This window comes from Panthera tigris, chromosome B3 (genome assembly GCF_018350195.1).
Source record: "Panthera tigris isolate Pti1 chromosome B3, P.tigris_Pti1_mat1.1, whole genome shotgun sequence".
Taxonomy (NCBI): domain Eukaryota; kingdom Metazoa; phylum Chordata; class Mammalia; order Carnivora; family Felidae; genus Panthera; species Panthera tigris.
The window spans coordinates 81,403,424-81,423,504 of NC_056665.1; the positions used below are offsets into that span (position 1 = coordinate 81,403,424).

Below are 20,081 nucleotides of genomic sequence, written 5' to 3' on the forward strand. Positions count from 1 at the left end.
GAGAGAGTGTGAGCAAAGGAGGGATAGAGAAAGAGGGGGGACGCAGAATCTGAAACAGGCTCCAGGCTCTGAGCCATCAGCACAGAGCCCAATGCGTGGTTCACACCAGCAAACTGCGAGATCATGACCTGAGCTGAAGTCAGACAGACACTTGTCTGACTGAGCCGCCCAGGCACCCCAGTATTGAAATTATTCTTAATTCTACAGCACACTGATTGTAATTGTTAGAACATGTTAATATATCAAGGAGTCACTTAACTCTGTTAACATAGAAAATTAAAGCTTATAATTTTCTATCAGTGGTCAGTTGTTACTGTTCTAAGACTTATGGGTAATTTTACAGGGCTGTCACTTTTATGTACTCCAAAATTGGGTATACTACAAATTGTCCCACTTTAATCCTAGAAGAGTTATTTCTGTAATAGGTATAGTTTTATGATTTCTAACTGTAATGTTTTGTCATCTCAGCTGATGTTGTAAAGGAGTCCTCGAGTAAAAATGACTTAATTTATGAGTGTGAAAAGAAAAACCCCAAAAGACTGCTTTTTAAAAATAGTAATTTTTGATGTTTCCAATTTTTAAGGACAAAATATAAGTAACGAAAGTGATGTGAGTGTATCTAACTTTATCCATGTGGAAGGTAAACTTCAAACATTTTTTATAAAGTAATTGTTTTGAGCTTCAGGGGAATTGTTCTTAACCTTTGAAAATTTGAGGAAAAGTTTGGGTATTTGCCCTGGAAAAATGCACATGCACAAAATTTTAAGGGTTTCATATATTTTCTAAAGCTGTGGACTCTAGCTTAAGAACCTCTGTTGATAATGAGGAAGGAAGAAGACACACTGAAAATTTTATCTATTGATGATAGATTGACAATGATTGATGTCTGATTGACAAATATTGATGTCTGATTGACAATCGTTAGAGTAACAAAGTACCTAACAGATTAGTTGTGAAGCAAAAGAAAAATCAGTGGTTTTAAAAGGAAGTGCTGGGGGGCTTCTGGGGGGCTCAGTCAGTAAGTGTCCAACTCTTGATTTCGGCTCTGTTCATGATCTTGTGGAGCCTGCTTGGGATTCTCTCTCCCTGTCTCTCTGCCTCTTCCCCGCTTGCTCTTGTGCTTTCTCTCTCAAAATAAATAAAAATTTAAAAATAATGGAGTGGTGGATGTAATAGAAAACATATTTTTATGTGAATACAGTTAATAATATGTATTTGAGGAAACTGGGAGGAAAGCCATCCATTATTCTTTTAAATAGCTAGATGTTTTGCTAGGACTCTCCCCAGATGATTCCATGTTTATTTTTTGGTTGCTGAAGTTGTTAATGGCATTAATAAAATAACTACCAGGTAGATAATTTATATTGAAATGCTTTATAGGAAGATGGCATCTTAGAGATGAATCATTGCTAGAAACCAGTTTGTCTGTTAGTATGTAACAAGAACCCAGACCACATTTATTTATCCTCAGTTACTGTCTCTTCCTTCTTTTTGCTGAGTGGTAGCTTAAAGGGTGTGAAAGAGCCTTCACAATATCCCTGATTTCCAAAGTGTGTTTATACTCTCAGCTAGCACCTACAGCTTTTATAGACTTTTTGAAAAAGGATTGAAGAAGCCTTCGGGGAATCCTGGCTTCCATTTAAGGCTTTTCTTCTCTTTTTCTTTTTCCCTTTTCCCTTTCCCTTTCCCTTTTCCTTTTCCTTTTCCATGCCCAATGTGGGGCTTGAACTCATGACCTTGAGATCAAGAGCGGACACTTAACTGACTGAGCTGCCCTAAGGCTTCTTTCTTATACTGACGTAAGTGTGTGATATGATATAATACTTACTCCTCTCACCTAAAGTAATCACTTTGAAGTAGTTTTATCACTTTGTAGTTTTTTTCTTACTACACTGTAAACTTTTTGAGGAAAGTTCTGATTATCATTCATCTTTGTGTACCTTACAGTACTATTTCTCAATCTTGAGTTACCTATTGAGCTTTTTTAAAGTTAAAATTCTCACACTTCCCAGAAATCTGTCTGTAGCTATCTCCCAAACTTGAGTCCTTCATCCTTGTTTTTATTAGCCTAGCACGATTGTTCTCAACCAGGGTCAGTTTTGCCCTCCAGGGTACATCTGGCAATGTCTGGAAACATTTTTGGCTGTCACAACTGGGGTAGGGAGTTGCTACTGGTAGCTTTTGGGTTGAAGCCAGGGATTCTGCTAAACATCTTAATGTTTGTGGCACTCTCCCACAACAAAGAGTTATACAGCCCAAAATGTCAATAATACGGAAGTTGAGAAATCCTGTGTAGCAGAATGTGGTCTTTAAGGAAATTCCTGTGAGATTCTAGAAGTCAGTCATACAAGGCATGTTTGTACCTGCTCTTTATGAAAGGCAAGATTTCCTCATAGGTCATAGATTTTACTTCCCTCTCCTTAACATGATTGGATGAGAATATATTTTCAGCAAGGAGCTACTGTGGGCCAAAGCTACATGCAATTGCTATTTATCCTACTTAGCTGATCTTTATTCTGCTATAAAATACATTGCTTACATTTCATTGTCCTAGTCTTTAAAAAATTTTTTTAATGTTAATATATTTTTGAGAGAGATGGAGGGGCAGAGAGAGAGGAAGACACAGAATCCAAAGCAGGCCCCAGGCTCTGAGCTGTCAGCACAGAGCCCAACACGGGGCTCCAATCCACAAACCGTGAGATCATGACCTGAGCTGAAGTTGGGCCCTGAACTGACTGAGCTACCCAGGTGCCCCCATTGTCCCAGTCTTAAATTTGTCATAATTTCTTACTTGGGTTATTGCAGTGATCTTTTCTTTCTTCTTTTCTTTTCTTTCTTTCTTTTTCTTTTTTTCTTCCAAGAGAGCATGAGCATGGGAGAGGGGCAGAGAGAGCGAGAATCCCAAAAGGCTCCATGTTTAGCACAGAGCCCAATGTGGGGCTTGATCCCATGACCCTGGGATCATGACCTGAGCTGAAATCGAGTCGGTTGCTGAACCAAATGAGCCACTAATGATCTTTTTCAAAATAGCAATTTTAATATGAGATAATTATAGGTTGACATGCTCCTATAAAATAATGCCAAAAGATCTCATACACCCTTTGCCCAGTTTCCCACAAATGTAACATCTTGCAAAAATTGTAATACAATATCACAACCAGGGTATTGACATTAATATGATTCACAAATCTTAGTTTTCCCCGAGTTTACTTGTACTGTGTGTGTGTGTGTGTGTGTGTGTGTGTGTGTGTTTAGTTCTGTGCAGTTATTCACATGGGGTAGGTTTGTATATTGACTACTGCAAGGTGCAAAACAGTCTATCACCAACAGATCTCTTCTGTTGTCTTTTTATAGCTATGCCCTCCCCTCTCCTCAATCCCATCCATAACCCCTGGCAACCACTAATTTTTTTTACACTTTCTCATTTCTTAATTTTGCCAGTTCCAGAATATTATATATAAATAGGATCATACCATATGCAACTTTATGGGATTGACCTTTTTTTTTTTTTTAGCATGATTCCCTTGAGATTCAGTCAAGTTGTTGCCATAAATCTATAGTTTCTCCTTTTTTTTTTCCTTTTTTAAAAATTTTCCTGAGTAATATTTCCACGGTGTGGATATACCACAGTTACTTAACCTGTTGATGGATATATGTTCTTTCTAGTTTTGGGCTATTATGAACAAAGTAGCTGTAAACTGTAAAATTTTATACAAATTTTGTACAAATTTTTATATAAATACAAGTTTTCATTTCTCTGGGATAATGCCCAAGAGTTTACACTGGGTCATTTGGTATTTTCATATTTAGTGTTAGGAGAAACTGCCAGCCTATTTGCCAGAGTGGGTGTACCATTTTAGATTCCCACTAGCAGTGTGTGATGGATCCAGTTTTTCCACAGCTTCATTAGCATAGGTGGTACAGTAACTTACGTTTCTATGTCTCCTGTTTACCTTTGCTTCACACTGTTGTTTTATGTTGCTTTCTGAGGAATAATACTGAAATAGAAGTGCCTAATCTGTCTGTCTGCAAAATATGTTTTGTGGCCTCTGTGTAAAGTTCATATTTCTTAGGGACATACCTGAACCCCTTTGCAGTGTGGTCCTTACCTTCCTTTCTATCTACATTATTTGTGCCGGCACATTCCAGGTGTACTGAAATAGGTGTTAAATAGATGCAAAACAGTAGCTGTCTTAGAGTTATTGTGACAGTTAAGATTATACATGTAATATTACCAAGTACATAGTGTATAGTTAGCAGTAAATAATTGGCAGTTTCTAGTGATTTCTGATTTCTTATGCTGACATATGGTAGGCACCCAAATGTTCAGATGAGAAAGTAAGTGACCTACAGACCAGATTCACTTCTACATTCCTGAAATATCCCTGAACTTCATCTCTTACTTTTTAAGTTCTGCCTTTTGAAGTCTGAATTTAAGCCTTGCATCCAATTATTTTGACACTTAGTCACATACTATTTTTGATGTGCTGTTAATTAAATGATAGGTAGTGAGATTTGTTTTCTTTATAACATATTTCTTGAGAGCATTAACCTTACTTGCAACAATTTTTGTTTTGCACAATACCTAGCATGATGCTATGCACATGGTGCTCAGTTCTTATACACTATTGAAAGTACATCACCTTACATCCAAATGAATTCCTACAGAGTTGGCTGTTTAATTCTTCTTGTAATTTTATGATGTGTAATAATTATTCTGTGCAAATCCTGATTTTATAGCTTATGTACATGCATATAGTGACTTTTATAAATAGATCTGCAGAATTAGGTATAATGAAACTTTGTATAAACTGGTAAGTACACCAACAAACAGTACTTTGTGTATTAACAAATCTTATATGGTAAAAGCTTTCTCTGGTTCCTGTTGTAATTTTGTGTGCTTCTGTCAGTGTTTACTGAGCATCTGTTTATCATGTAGTATCACTGTATTTTGTCAGTACAGGTACCAAAAAAGGGAAAAATGGACAGTTTCTCCATAGTATTTTGGAAGTAATACCAACAGGGCTTCTTGTGCAATTGCTATGGAGAGTAAGGGAAAAGGGAAAAATCAAGATTGACTCCAAGATTTATGGTCTAAACCAGTGGATAGATTTACTGAGATAGTGAAGACTAGGGTGAAAGGTTTCAGACCAAAGGGAATCAAGATGTCTGTTTTGTGCTTTTTATGTTTTATGTTAAAATATCTAGGTCGAGATCCCAGTGAAATTATAAAGGTTACATGTATGAATCTGGTACTTAGAAGAAAAGTTGTCATTGTCAGGATGTAAAGAGATTTACAGCTAGGGATTAGATGAATTCACCTATGGGTACAGTATAGTCAGAGAAGAATGGGGAGCTCAGAACTGAGTTTGAGTAAACCAGGAAGAGTTGTTGGCAGGTGAAACTGAAAAAGGAATCCTTTGAGCCAACAGTAGTGAAATGGGAGCGAAGAGAGCAAGTGTTTAAAGAAGTAGTCAGGAAAGAATGTTACTTAGAGTTCAACAAGGATGAAGAGAATTGTTTCTTTTTAATTTGGTAGTGTGGAAGTATCTAATCTTAACAAGAAATTACGTAGAATCGAAGAGAAAACAGAATGGAAGAGAAAACCAGATGGAAGAATGGGATGTGAAAAATAGTAGATGTAGATGGCATCTCCAAGAAGTTTTGCTGTAAAAGGGAGTAAGACACCTGAAACTAATACATAACACTGCGTGTTAATTAACTGAAATTAACACAACTTAAAAAGCCAAGAAAAAGAAAAGGAGCAAAATTGGGGTAATAGCTAGAAGTTAATGTGGAATCAAAAGGGTTTTCGTGTTTGTTTTCAAAGATGACAGGTGGTAGGGGGTACCTGGGTGACTCAGTCATTTAAGCCTTGACTCGTGATTTGTGCTCAGGTCATGAACTCACCTTTCATGGGTCCTGACTTAGGCTCCGCCCTGAAGGTGCGGAGCCTATTTGAGGTTCTCTCTCTCCCTCTATCTCTGTCCCTTCCAGGTTCACTCGCTTGTGCTTTCTCTCTCTCTCAAAAATAAATATTAAAAAATATATAATTAAAAAAATAAAAATGATAGGTATTAGAGAGTATTTATATGTTCAGAAGAATGACCTGGGGAGGGACAAATGTTATAGAAGAGCAGGGGTAGAGAATTAGTGGTAACTCTTTGTATAGTTCAAAGAATTTAGCCTTGAAGACAACTCCAATGTTAACATTGCTCCTTAAAAAAAAAAAGTCATTACTTTTCCTGTCCTTTTATTTTCAACTCTTAGGAGATCCTTTGTTTCAATGGCATGTGTGTAATTGGGTTTAATTTTGTACCAAGTCTGATAATCTTTTATAGTTAATCTTACTCCATTTATATTTATTTTTGTAAGTTTCAGTTTGCTTTTTTTCTTGTTTCCTATTTTTATTCTACATTAGTAGGGAAAAAAAGGGTAAGAAAGAAAAATGAAGGAACTGTTAGTGTGCCACTTATTTTTGTCATTAAATATATATTGAACCTCTATTTTACTTTATTATCTTTTTTACCTTTCCTAATAGTCTATCATAATATTTTGTCATGCATTAGCACAATTACATGATCTCTTATCTTTTCCCCTTATCTTTTAGAGTATGTTGAGGCTTTTGGTTCTGGCCTATTATCTAGTTATTTTTACATTTTGTAGCTTTAGCCACAGAATTGTAGGTAATATTTGGTTATTATATAGCCACACCACTGTAACTTAGAATTAGTTCTGTGTGTTTAACTATATACAGTGTTCATTCTTTTTTCCATAACACAAATTCTTCACATATAAGTTCTTTATTATCAGTGCTATTCATCATGTGTTTTAAGATTTTTCAGGAGTTTGTGCTGTAATTTAAATACTAATTATTACATACTTGAGAACTTTAAAAAAGGTTATTGTTGGTTGTTACGCACATCTGATTTGGCATACTAGCTAAGTAAAGAATTCTTGACAATTTTTTTCCTGTTAACATTCCTATAGGTGAATCTTCTGACTTCTAGTTTTCCTGAGAACTTTAAAGCTAGCCTGATGTTTTCCCTGTACTGTTGGTTCTTGATTTCTTCTGTCTGGATGTTAAGATTCTTTGAAGCTTACTGAGTTGAATATGATATATCTGTAACTTGATGGTTCATTCCTATTTTTTTATCGTTGTTATTACATGATGAGATCATTTAATTTAATCTACATTGGTGTTCATTATTTCAGAAGAGATCTCAAATCCCTTTGTACTTTCTTTTTTACAGGCACTATACTAGATCTTTGGAGTATGTTGATGAACAGAGCAGATAAAAACCCCTGCCCTTGTTTGGAGCTGAAATTGTAGCAGGGGGGCACCAAAAGATATAATAATAATATAATAAAAATACATGAGTAAAATATGTAGTGTTGTGAGTAGAAACAGCAGTATAAGGGATTGGGAATACTGGGCAGGAGCTAGAAGACAGGCATTAAAATTACAGTTTTTAATACAGTGTAGGTAGAGGTAGGCCTCATTGAGATGGTAAAGGGAACAGCCAGTATAAGAGTCCTAGGTCAGGAGCATGCCTGATTTATTAAAACACCAAGTTAGCCATGTGGATGGAGGAAGGGAGTAAGTGATGAAGAAAGTAGAGGGAAATGAAGTCAGATTATAAGAGACCAAGTTCAAGGCATGCAGATTTGTATATGGCTTTATAGGCTGCTGTTTGTGTAGCCACTATCATTCTGGCTGCTTTGTTGAGAATGGTCTGAGAGGATGGTGATAGGACCAGGGGGAATGGATTCAAGCAGTTGATCTAGATGTGCGAAGTGATAGCTCTAAGAAATAGTTAGATTCTATATCTAATACATGTGCTTGACAGTTGGAAGTAGAGTATGAGAGAAAAAGAGGGATCAAGGCTAAGACCAAGATTTTTATAGCCTGAGCTACTGAAAGGTTGGAATTGTCAGTATCTGAGGGATAAGGCTGCATTTGGGGAACATTTTAAAGAAATCAGAAGTTTAGTTTTGTACATTTTTTTAATGTTTGTTTATTTTTGAGAGAGTGAGCATGCGCACATGGGAGAGGGGCAGAGAGAACAGGGTGCAGAGGATCCAAAGCAGGCTCCATGCTGACAGCAGAACTCCAAATTGGAGCTCAAACTCACAAACCATGAGATGGTCACCTGAGCCGAAGTCAGATGTTTAACTGACTGAGCCACCCTGGTGCTTCTAGTTGTGCACATATGAAGAATGATCTGTCTCTTTGAAATTCAAGTGAAGATGTCCAGTAGAATGTTTCAGATGAGTCCAGAGTTCAGGAGAAAGGGCTGAGCTGGAAGTATTTGGGTTATCAGCAATTGGATGACAGTATGAAGAGGGCTGGGACAGATGTTGAGAAAAAAAAGATGGTCAGGGACTGAGGCCTGGGATATTCACAGCATTACAAGGCTGGCTAAGAGGGATCAGCAGAGGAGACAATTAAGGGGAGAGTGAGTGAGGTCATACAGGTTGGTGTTCTGAAAGTCCAGTGAAGAGAGTGACTGCTGAAAGGTCAAAGAAGGTGAGAGTTGGGAACTAACTGTTGCAAAACAAAACCTTGATAAGAACAGGTTTATGGAGTAATGAGGGTGATAGACTAATTTGAGTACATAAAAGAGGGAATGAAAGAGGAATTGGAGACCTCTAGTCTATATGACTTCTGCAGAGTTTGTCTGTAAGAGAAAATGGCATTATGGGGCAAATAGGAGAAGATGATTGAGACTTTTTAATGTGAAAGAAGGGGTGCCTTGGTAGCTCCTTCAGTTGGGCATCAACTTAGCTCAGGTCATTATGTCATAGTTCATGGGTTCAAGCCTCGCATGGGGCTCTGTGCTGACAGCTCAGAGCCTGGAGCTTGTTTTGAATTCTGTGACTTTCTCTCTGTCCCTCCCCTGCCCTCTCTCTTTCTCTCAAAAATAAATAAACATTAAAAAAAAAATAAAATACAGTGGAAGCAAGAGTAGTTTTTGGAGTGTGTCGTAGGAGTGATAGATACAGTAGATGAGGGATCTCTGATGATGTTTTTCACTTTATTCTGATATTTTCAATTGAATCTTCACTAAAGAGGTTTTCATTTCTTTAATTGGTTTTTTTTCTTCAGTTTCTTTACATTTTGCTTCCTCTTGTCTCATTTTCTTGATGTGTTTTTTTGTTTTTTTGTTTGTTTTCCTCCCAAGAATCCCATCTTAAGAGAGTAGAGAAGACCAGATATTCTTGTTTCCTGGGTTCATTCTTTGAAAGCCAAGTTAACTGCTTTTTGCTATTTTTTTTTCTTTGGTTGGTTGTTTACAAATGAAGCAGTTGAGGCATTATGTTTTTTAAGTGTTATTAATTACAGTAGTTATTTGACAGTGTTGCTTATTAGATGCCCTTCTTTGTTGTGTTGCTGATCTTCGTGAAGCGGGAGCACAGCTCCTGGAAGAAGCTATTTATATACCGTTTCCTGGTCCTGTTTTCTTATACTAATGATAGTTTTTAATATCTGCTGGACATTTAATTGGTAACATTGTTTACATTATTTGTGAATGGGATATTTATTTTATTGCAGACATTCATTTGTAGCAGACATGACATGAGATTTGCCTAAGTGGCCAGAAAAAAAAGATGGTGGGCATTTGCATTTAAGCAGAAATGAGGATATGTGTGACTGTAGTATGAATTAAAAATTGGGTTATCGTAAATTAGATGTTTTCCTGCTGGCGTAATTATTTAATTAGGGCTGCCATTTCTGACAATGCTTCTTTAATAACTGTGGAAATAAATTAGCAAATAACCATACTCCTCTTTTTTTTCCTTGCATTTCAGAGAATCTTGATGGCATTTTTTTATAGCAATTGTAATCATCTAACCTTAGTTTAACTTAAAACATTCGTTTTTGAATTGGTATAAATTTATCGCTATAGATCAGCAACTCTTAACCAAGGGGTGTATATCAGAATTATGTAAAGTTTTTCAAAATTCACATTTTAAAAGAAATCCTTGAATTCTGACGATTAAGAACTATCTCTATTAGAAAAAAGGAATCGTGTATATTTTTATTTATCATAAACGCTAACACAGGAATGTCTAATCCAAAACTTTTTCTGCATAGAATTTTCTTTTATATCCATGTCAGTTAGTAGAAAAATTAGTAAAATCACAGAACTTTTTACTCTTTTTTCCTCCTAATGTATATGAATTAAAACTTGAGCTGTCAGGGCAGTTCTGTGTTAGTCAATTATCCCTTTAGAGTTTGCCAGAAATTCCATGCTGTAAGACATTTAGCCTTTCATTACCTTAGAGTACTATCCCTGAATCTTGGTATAACTACAGAATTAAATAATTTGCCCTTGAAATTTTACAGACCTTGGGGGATATTCCCTGAGCGTAAGCCACAGAATCAATCTGCCTTACTTTGCTTCCTGTCTTCACCCTCCCAATTTCAGTCAAGTATTCAGTGCTTACTAGATGAAGTTTACACTTCATTTTTTCCTCCTTTGTTATGATTCCAAGGATAAGGGGTGGAATATTTTTAGAGTCATCTGAAGGTTTAGATTGATTCCTAAAGGGCAGTATTAAAAAGAGGATTTCTTAAGAATTGACTGGAACATTTAGGACCAACCAACTTACTTTTCTACAACTGTGTTCTTTAAGTGGCAAAGATGTATTAAGATCTTTGTATCACTTCATTCCTGTTGCTCCTACCATAGGCTAGGCATTGCTGTTTTCATTAATCTACCTAAGTATAATCTTTTTCATTGTTGTATTAACTCTTTAAAGAAAATACATTCATCTTTGCCTCAGTTTTCAGTTTTCTAATCAAATTTTGCAGCTGATAGTTTGCAGGCTAGAAAGTGCCTAATGCTCCTGAGAAAGAGGACTCTGCCACTATCCTATCTCAGTTTTGAAATTAGAGTGTCTTCATTTCCACTTCCTTGCATAATGTTCTGCTTTGGTGGTGGTGGGAGTGGAAGGATTATTTAAGGAGTAAGGATCTACACTACTGGTGGGTTTAGGTCTTGACCCAGATCAAACACTCCAGTGCTTTCTTGGCAATATCCTAGATACCTAGTTATATTGTATATGATTTGTACACACCAGGTTTGTATATAATCCCTATCACCATTGTGATATAGTACATGTGGATTTAGACATTGGGTTTCGTGAGCTCTGGAAGTTTGCTAGGTGGAACAGCCTAAAATTGAAATGAAGAAAGGACTTAGTTAATTATTTAAGATAGCCAGAGACTTGGAAGAATACATTGGGGGATCCATCCAAAGGAGAGACTCCTGCAGGAGGAATGGGAAATTAAGATGAGGAGTATTGCTTTAGGGATAGAAAGCTCTCTCTCCCCTTTTCTGATAAGAAATGTTGTGTTTTTATCCTATTTATAAGTCAGTAATGATACTTATGACAAATATGAATAGATCTATGATTTATAACAGAAAATAAAAGTTCGTAGGTAAACTAAAAAGGGAACAAGGGCTGTCAATAGAAGTGCTCTGACATCTTTGAATTTCTGAAAATTTACTTATCTTCGTATATTTTAGAGATTCTCAATGGGGGATACATAATAGAATTATCTTTGGAGATGCCTATAGTATCCTACTCCAGAAAAACTGACTCAGAATCTCCTCAGCAATTCTAAACCTCGATAGGTTTTTCAGATGTTCACTTCTTGGTTAAGAACCCATTTTCTCCCAGTGCTGTATTGAAGTTAAACTCTAAAAATCAGTATTTCATTTTGTTTTTACTATTGTGAAAATGTTTTATCAGTTAAGAAAACATTTTAACATTTAAGATATAGTCAGTACATGGGAAGAAAATGGGAAAATGAGGAAAGATAAATGATGGGACTAAAAGTCATGAAGTTACATAGCTTCACTGTATAATCAATAATTAAAGTTATATTATGTTTTTATAAATATACCTATATGCAAAAAACTGACTTGGACCTGCCCTAAAGACCAAATAGAGTTAGTAAACCACACCTAAACTGAATTGAGCATTGCTCACTTTGAGCTTTTCCTTTGAGTTGGTATTGAAAAATGACCTTTTCTAATTTCCCTACCTATCCAGTTTCCTATTATTTTCCAGAGGGAACATTTTTTTCTAGTCATATTTCCTCTGTTCACTTTTTGTCTCTTTCCATTGCTCAGGTTGATGCTTCTGGCAGAATTTAACTGAGTCCCATATTGATGGTCATTTAAGTTGGATGTGGCTTTTAAATAAATCTTTTGATATCAAATGTGTATTTACATTGCTTAATACTCATGCTATTTTGAAGGAAATTAATTTTAACAGTTTTAACTTGAATATGTTTTCTTATAGCAGAAAAAGAAAACTAAGAACTTCAATCCACCAACACGTAGAAATTGGGAGAGTAATTACTTTGGGATGCCCCTCCAGGATCTGGTGACAGCTGAGAAGCCCATACCACTATTTGTTGAAAAATGTGTGGAATTTATTGAAGATACAGGTAGGATAGAAGTATCACTGCAGAGATTTAATTTAAAATTTCACTTTTGCTATACCAACAGTTTGTCAAATGTTCATGATTTATAAAAGCTAAGTTTTGAAACATGTGTAGTTCTCATTAGGATTGATTGTGTTGAGTGTTCACTCTAGACATAACTATCTGATATTTTCAGAAAACTTTGTTCTTAGCCATTAATGCTTTTGTTGGATTTCTCTCTAATAAATGTTAAACTTCTCTCTAAAATGTTAAACTTCGCTTATCTGGAATTTAGAATAAGTTGATGATTAAATTATGCTACTATTTAATGATAGTTACAATTTAAACAGATAATTTTAAAGTTTTGAATATTTTTTAAGTCTAGTACTATTTTTATTACCCATTTTACATATGAATATTTTAAATTTCATAGCAATATTTATAAACGTATGAAAGACTGCTGATTTGAGATGTTACCATTTATTTGTTAGCAGCACTAGCTCTATGTGGTTTATATGCTGTATTTTTAAATATTTTTTGAGAGACACAGAGAGAGAGAGAATGGGAGTGGGGAGGGTCAGGGAGAGAGGGGGACAGAAGATCTGAAGCGGGTTCTGTGCTGACCCCAGCAAGCCAGATGCAGGGCTTGAACTCAGGAGGGACTGTAGAGATCAAGACCTGAGCTGAAGTCAGGTGTGTGCAGATATCCTTGCTATTTTATTTTTTTGTTTTTGTTTTTAATTTTTTTTATATCCTCACTATTTTAAAAACAAGCCTGTGTTACGTTTACTTTGCCCAATGTAAACTATTAGCTGAGGGTTGGAGTAGTCTAAAGTTGAGGAATAAAGGTAGAATATTACCATGTTTATTTGTATTTAAAGTGAACATAAGTTAATCATGAAACCTCAGTAATTGACTGGAGTATAAAATTGGATGGTTTGAAAACATGAACTAATCCCATCTTAGCTTTATTTGTTCTTAATGATCTTCTTTGATAAATAAGCATTGTTTAAAGACAAAACTAGGATGTCTGACCTATCTAAAATGTCAGGCTCATTTTTACTTCAGTGTATATTTTAGCCTTTTTAGTCTGATTATTAGCTAAGTTCTATACTAATTGGGTTGTCTGGTGAGAAATGCTGACTTCCTGTTGTAAAAAAGAAGTGGAATATGGGGCATTAACTGTTATCCACTAGTGTTAGAGTTGAAATAGCCTGTAATCTTCTCCCTTCTTTTAATAAGTGTTAATTTATAGAGCATACATTTGGATATACTCTTAATCATTTGTGTTTTCCTTCAACAAAGTGTAGCTTTAGCCATATTTCTTATCTATATTTGTATCCATCTTTAGTATAATAGAAATGTAAAGATTCTTAGAATATTAGCTTTCTGCTCTGAACTTAAAGAATTCTTATTTGCTCTAATAATATAGTTAGGCTTTATGGAAATAACTGAGAAATTAGGAAATATTTTTCTTTAGTAATTAGAAAATAATAAAGTAATAGTCTTTTGTACATTTATTTTTATAATTAAAAATTCTCATTTCTTGAATATCTTCATGGTAATTGAGTGATTTGGTTTGAGGAAAATGAACGAGTTTCAAGTGTAAGATAAAATGAAACTCTATCCCATATTTTAGCATAATTTGAATTATTTCATTTAACTGACAGATAATTTATATATTTAAGTGCTTTGTTAGAAGTATACTGAGGTGGGGCTCCTCGGTGGCTCACTTGGTTGAGCATATGACTCTTGGTTTCGACTCAGGTCACGATCTCACAGGTTTGTGAGCTCAAGCCCCACATAGGGCTCTGCGCTGACAGTGTGGAGCCTGCTTAGGATTCTCTCTCCCTCTCTCCCTCTCTCCCTCTCTCCCTCTCTCCCTCTCTCCCCCTCTCCCCCTCTCCCCCTCTCCCTCTCTCCCTCTCTCCCCCTCTCCCCCTCTCTCCCCCTCTCTCCCTCTCTCCTTCTGTCTCTCCCCCACTTGCACACTGCTCTTTCTCTCCCTAAATCAGTAAACAAACATTAAAAAAATAAAAAGTATACTGAGGTACTGTAAGATCACGAGAATAGTTATATAGAAGTTTCAAGTCCACTTCTTTTGTGTTGTTGGTGGTGGTAGTTCTAATTGATTTTACTGATTAATGCTGATCAGTTTTAGAAATTCTCAGTTGTTTGAATTCAGTATCAAATTCTCAATATGCACTGTGGCGCAACCATCTTCTGTTGAAGGTTCAACTTAATGTAAATATATATCAGATACTTACTGTTTAAAAGTTGAACTTGATTATAGATCTTTAGGCATAGTAATATAAATGAGCAGTACTTTTATTGTTATAATTAAGTCTTGTTTAAAGAACTAAACTTTTTAAACAATCTTGAAGAAGCTATTACAGTAGTTTTAAAATTCAATTTTATTGATATAATTTATGTACAGTAAAATTCATCAATTTTAATAGAATGGTGAGTTTTGATAACTCTGTAGTCATTTAAGCACCACCACAATCAAGATACAGAACATTCTCATCACCCCAAAAATCATCCAGTGTATTATCATTAAGTATGGTGTTAGCTGTTGGGTTTTTCATAGATGCTCTTTATCAGGTTCAGAAGTTCCCTTTTCTTGTGTCCAAAATCGATGTTGATTTTGTTGTGATTTTTCTTCATTTGTTGAGGTGATCATATGGTTCTTTTAAAAGTCTGTTTAATGGTAAATTATATTAATTGATCTCCAAATGTTAAAAACTTGCGTCCCTGAGATAAACGCAACTTGGTTATAATGTTTTGTCTTTTTTATATGTCACTGGAGTTAGTTTGCTAAAATGTTGTTAAGGATTTCTGCTTCCTGAGGGATATTGGTCTATGGTTTTCTTGAAGTGTCTTTGTCTGGTTTTGGTATCAGAGTAATAAAATGGACACCACAGACTTGAATCTATTTTCTAAAAAGTTTGTACAAAATTGGTAATATTTCTTTCTTAAATTTGATATAATTCACCAGTGAAACTGTTTGGACCTGGATTTTTATTTCTAAAGAGGTTTTTGACTGTGGATTAAAATTTTTTTTAATGTTTATTTTGACAGAGGTCACACATGTGTGCAAGTTGGGGGAGGGGCAAAGAGAGAGAGAATCTCAAGCCGGCCCTACACTCTCAGTGCAGAGCCCACATGGGGCTTGACTCATGATCAGGTCATGATGAGATCCAAGACCTGAGCTAGAATCAAAAGTGGAATACTTAATCAACTGAGCCACCCAGGCACCCCTGGATTAAATTTTTTAAATAGATACAGGGATGTACAGATTTTTTATTTCTTCTTGAGCAAGCATTGGTTTTCAAGGAGTTTGTCCATTTCATCCAGGGTGACAGAAGATTGTTTATAACATTCCTTATCAGTGTTTTAATGCCTGTAGCATCTGTAGTGATGGCTTCTCTTTTGATTTTGTATTACTAATTTGCGTTTTTTTCCCCCCTCGTATTAGAGATTTGTCAATATTACTGATCTTTTCAAAGAGCCAGCTTTTGGTTTTATTGATTTTTTTTTCCTTTTGTCTATTTTTTAATTGAGTGAATTCTGCTTTTAATTCCCCTTTTCAGCTTTCATTTGACTTCTTTTTAGTGTCTTGAAGTAGAAGCCTAGATTAATGATTTTGACCAATCTTATTTACTATAATATTTTCTGTTAAACATTTTCCTCTAAGCTTGTTTTAACTGCATGCCACAAATTTTGGTGTTCACATTTGCATTCAGTTTCAAATACTTTGTAGTTTTCCTTTTGATTTTTTTTTTAAATTTAACTCATTGGTTATCTTATAAGTATTTTATTTCTAAATATTTTCCAGGTATTTGTCTGTTACTCATTTTTAGTTTAATTCTCTTGCAGTTGGAAAACAGCAGTTTGATTTCACTGTAAATTTACTGAGATTGCTTTATGACCCAGAATATAATCTGTGTATGGTGGGACCTTGAGTAGAATGTTCATTAAGATTTCAGGTGAAGGGTTCTGTAAATGCAAGTTAAGATGCAAGTCACATTCTTTGAGAGTACCGGTCAAGTCTTATATATCCTTAGTGATGTTTTTGTTGTTGTTGACTTGTTTTTTTAAATTACTTAAAGAATACTAATGAAATCTGTAGTTGTGATTATATAGGTCTTTCTCCTTTCAGTTCTCTTAGGTTTTGCTTCATGTGTTTTGAAATTCTTTTAGTTAGGGTTATGTCTCTTTATGAACTGAGCTGTTACTATTATAAAGCACTCTCTTTATGCTTCATAATACTCCTTGTGAAGTCTACTTTGTGTAATATTAATATAGCCAATGGTATTTTCCTTGAGTAATGTTTGTGTAGTGTATCTTTTCCATCCTTTTAGCCTATTTGTATCTTTATATTAGTGATGTACTAGTATTTGAAATATGTATCTTTAAACACAGTTCATTATCAAATATTACACCACTATCATTTATAATTTAAGAACCTTGTAACAGTATATTTAACCTTCTGATCCCTTTTTCTTTTGTTACACATTTTAATTATATATTTTTTCTTTTCTTCTTTTTTTTTAAATTCCAGTAGTTAACATACAGTGTTATATTAGTTTCAGGTGTACAATATAGTGATTGAGCCATTCCAGAAATCACCCCATGCTCTTCATGACAAGTGCACTACTTAATCCCCATCACTTATTTCACCCATCTCCCTACCTACTTCCCCTCTGGTAACCATCAATTTGTTTTCAATAGTGAAGAGCTTGTTTTGGGGCATTTGGGTGGCTCTGTTGGTTGTGTCCAACTCTTGATTTTGGCTCAGGTCTTGATCTCCCAGTTTTTGTGAGTTTGAGCCCCAGGTCAGGCTCTGATGATGGTGCAGAGCCTACTTGGGATTCTCCCTCTCTCTGCTCTTCCCCTGCTTCTGCTCTCTCTCTCTCTCTCTTTAAATGAATGAATGAATGAATGAATGAGCAAGCTTCAAAGAGAGAGTGTGTTTCTTGGTTTATCTCTCTTTCTTTTTTTCCTTTGCTTGTTTGTTTTCTTTCTTAAGTTCCACCTATGAGTGAAATCATGGAATTTGTCTTTCTCTGACTTATTTTGCCTAGGATTTTACTCTCCAGCTCCATTCATGCATTACAAATGGCAAGGTTTCATTATGACTTAATATTCAATTGTATATATATACCACTTCTTTGTCCATTCATCTGTCACTGGAGACTTGCACTGCTTCCATAATTTTGCTGTTGTAGATAATGCTGCAATAAACATAGGAGTATATATATCCCTTTGAATTTGTGTTTTTGTATTTCTTGGGTTAAGTACTTGGTAGTGCGATTGCTAGATTATAGGGTAGTTATATTTTTAACTTTTCAAGGAGCCTCCATACTGTTTTCTAGAGTGGCTGGATCACTTTGCATTCCCACCAACAATGCACAAAGGGTTCCTTTTTCTCTGCATACTCCCCAACACTTGTTGTTTCTTGTGTTACTGATTTTAGCCATTCTCACAGGTGTGAAGTGATACCTCATTATAGTTTTGATTTGCATTTCCCTGATGGTAAGCGATGATGAACTTCTTTTCATGTGTGTGTTGGCCATCTGTATGTCTTTGGAGAAATAAATGTCTGTTCATTTCTTCTGCCCATTTTTTAAATGGATTATTTGGTATTTTGGGGTGTTGAGTTGTATAAGTTCTTCATATATTTTAGATACTAAGCCTTTATTGGATATGTCATTTGCAAATTTCTGCTCCCATTCTGTAGGTTGCCTTTTAGTTTTATTGACTGTTTCCTTTGCTGTCTAGAAGCTTTTTATTTTGATGAAATCCCAATTTTTGCTCTTATTTTTCTTGCCGCAGGAGACATATCTAAAAAAGTGTTGCTGTAGCTGATGTCAGAGATGTTATTATTGCCTGTGCTCTCTTCCAGAATTTTTATGGCTTCAGGTCTCACATTTAGATGTTTAATCCCTTTTAAGTTTATTTTTGTGCATGGTATGAGAAAGTGGTCCAATTTCATTCTTCTGCATATAGCTGATCAGTTTTCCCAGCTCCGTTGGTTGAAGAGACTATTTTTCCTATTGGATATTCTTTCCTCCTTTGTTGAAGATTAATTGACCATATGATTGGTTTATTTCTGGATTTTCTGTTCTGTTCCATTGCTCTATAATTCTACAGTATGTTTTAAACATCACAATATATATTTATAATTTTTGTTTTGAAGAGATAACAATTGTTATTTTTAAAAGATATTTTCTTTCAAAAGAAAGAAAATATTACAGTATAAATCTTTTTATTTAACAGCTTTACTGAAATATTCATATATTCTATAGTTCACCCATTTAAAACGTACAGTCCAGGGGTGCCTGAGTGGCTCAGGTGGTTAAGCATCCGACTTCTGCTCAGGTCATGATCTCACGGTTCATGAGTTCCAGCCCCACATTGGGCTCTGTGCTGACAGCTCAGAGCCTGGAGCCTGCTTCAGATTCTGTGTCTCCCCTATTTCTGCCCCTCTCCCACTCACACAAGTGCACGCGTGCTTGCGCTCTCTCTCTCAAAAGTAAGTATTTAAAGAATTAATAAAAAAAGTGATCTGCAACGTTTCAATGCAGCCATTTACCGTTTTAAATACATACATACATACCTACATAAATAAAATGTACAATTCATTGGTGTTTTAGTACACAGAATTATGCAACTATCAGTGCAACCCATTTTAGAGCATTTTCATTACCCTAAAAAAGAGCCACATACCTATTTAGCCATCACTTCCTATTGTCCATACCCACCCACCCTTAACTTTCTGTCTTTTATTGATTTAACTGTACTGGTCTTTTTGTGACTGGCTTCTTTTAATATAATATTTTCAAGGCTCATCCATATCATAACATCCAGTAATACTTAAATTTTATTGCTCAATAATTTTCCATTGGTGAGCATTTGGGTTGTTTATTCTTTCTGAATATTGCTGCTATGAACATTCCTCTATAAGTTTTTGTGTGGACATGTTTTTCACGTGAGTATATATCTAGACATGGATTTGCTAGATAATATGGTAAGTCTGTGTTTAACTTTTTGAGAAACTACCACTGTCATACAAACTAGCTGTATCATTTCACATTCACACCAATAATATATGAGTTCCAATTTCTCCACATCTTTGCTAATACTTATTTTCCTCTTTTTTGATTATAACCACCCTAGTGAATATGAAGTGATATCTCATATGGTTTTCATTTGCATTTCCCTGGTGACAAATGATGTTATGCATATTTTCAAGTGTTTATTTTCATATCTTTGCATATCTTCTTTGGAGAAATATCTATTTAGATCTTTTGCCCCTTTTTAAATAGAATTGTTTATCTTACTGTTAAGGGCTCTTTATATATTCTGGATACAAGTTGCATTGAAGTATGAGTTGCAAAAAATATTTTCCCAAAAACACATTCCTTGATGGTACTTTTGAAGCACAAAAGTCAAAAATTTTGATGAGGCCCAATTTTTTTTTTTTTTTTTTTAATGTTTGTTTAAGGGCTCCTGCAGTGGCTCTGTCGGTTGAGCATCCAACTTCAGCTGAGGCCATTATCTCGTGGTTTGTGAGTTTGAGCCCCTCATTGGGCTCTCTCCTGTGAGCGCAGAGCCTGCGTCGGATCCTCTGTCC

General features: G+C 35.2%; 1 protein-coding gene across 4 annotated transcripts in view; it reads left to right on the top strand.

The window, feature by feature from the left end:
• Window positions 1-20,081, top strand: part of ARHGAP5 (Rho GTPase activating protein 5) — a 77,899-nt gene that overhangs the window by 28,507 nt on the left and 29,311 nt on the right. For 3 of the 4 annotated variants that reach the window (XM_042989532.1, XM_042989530.1, XM_042989533.1), the window contains exon 3: window positions 12,319-12,466. In XM_042989532.1, the coding sequence (XP_042845466.1) occupies window positions 12,319-12,466 (148 nt within the window). The remainder of the gene's footprint in view (window positions 1-12,318; window positions 12,467-20,081) is intronic. The other variant, XM_042989534.1, reaches the window with a different exon arrangement.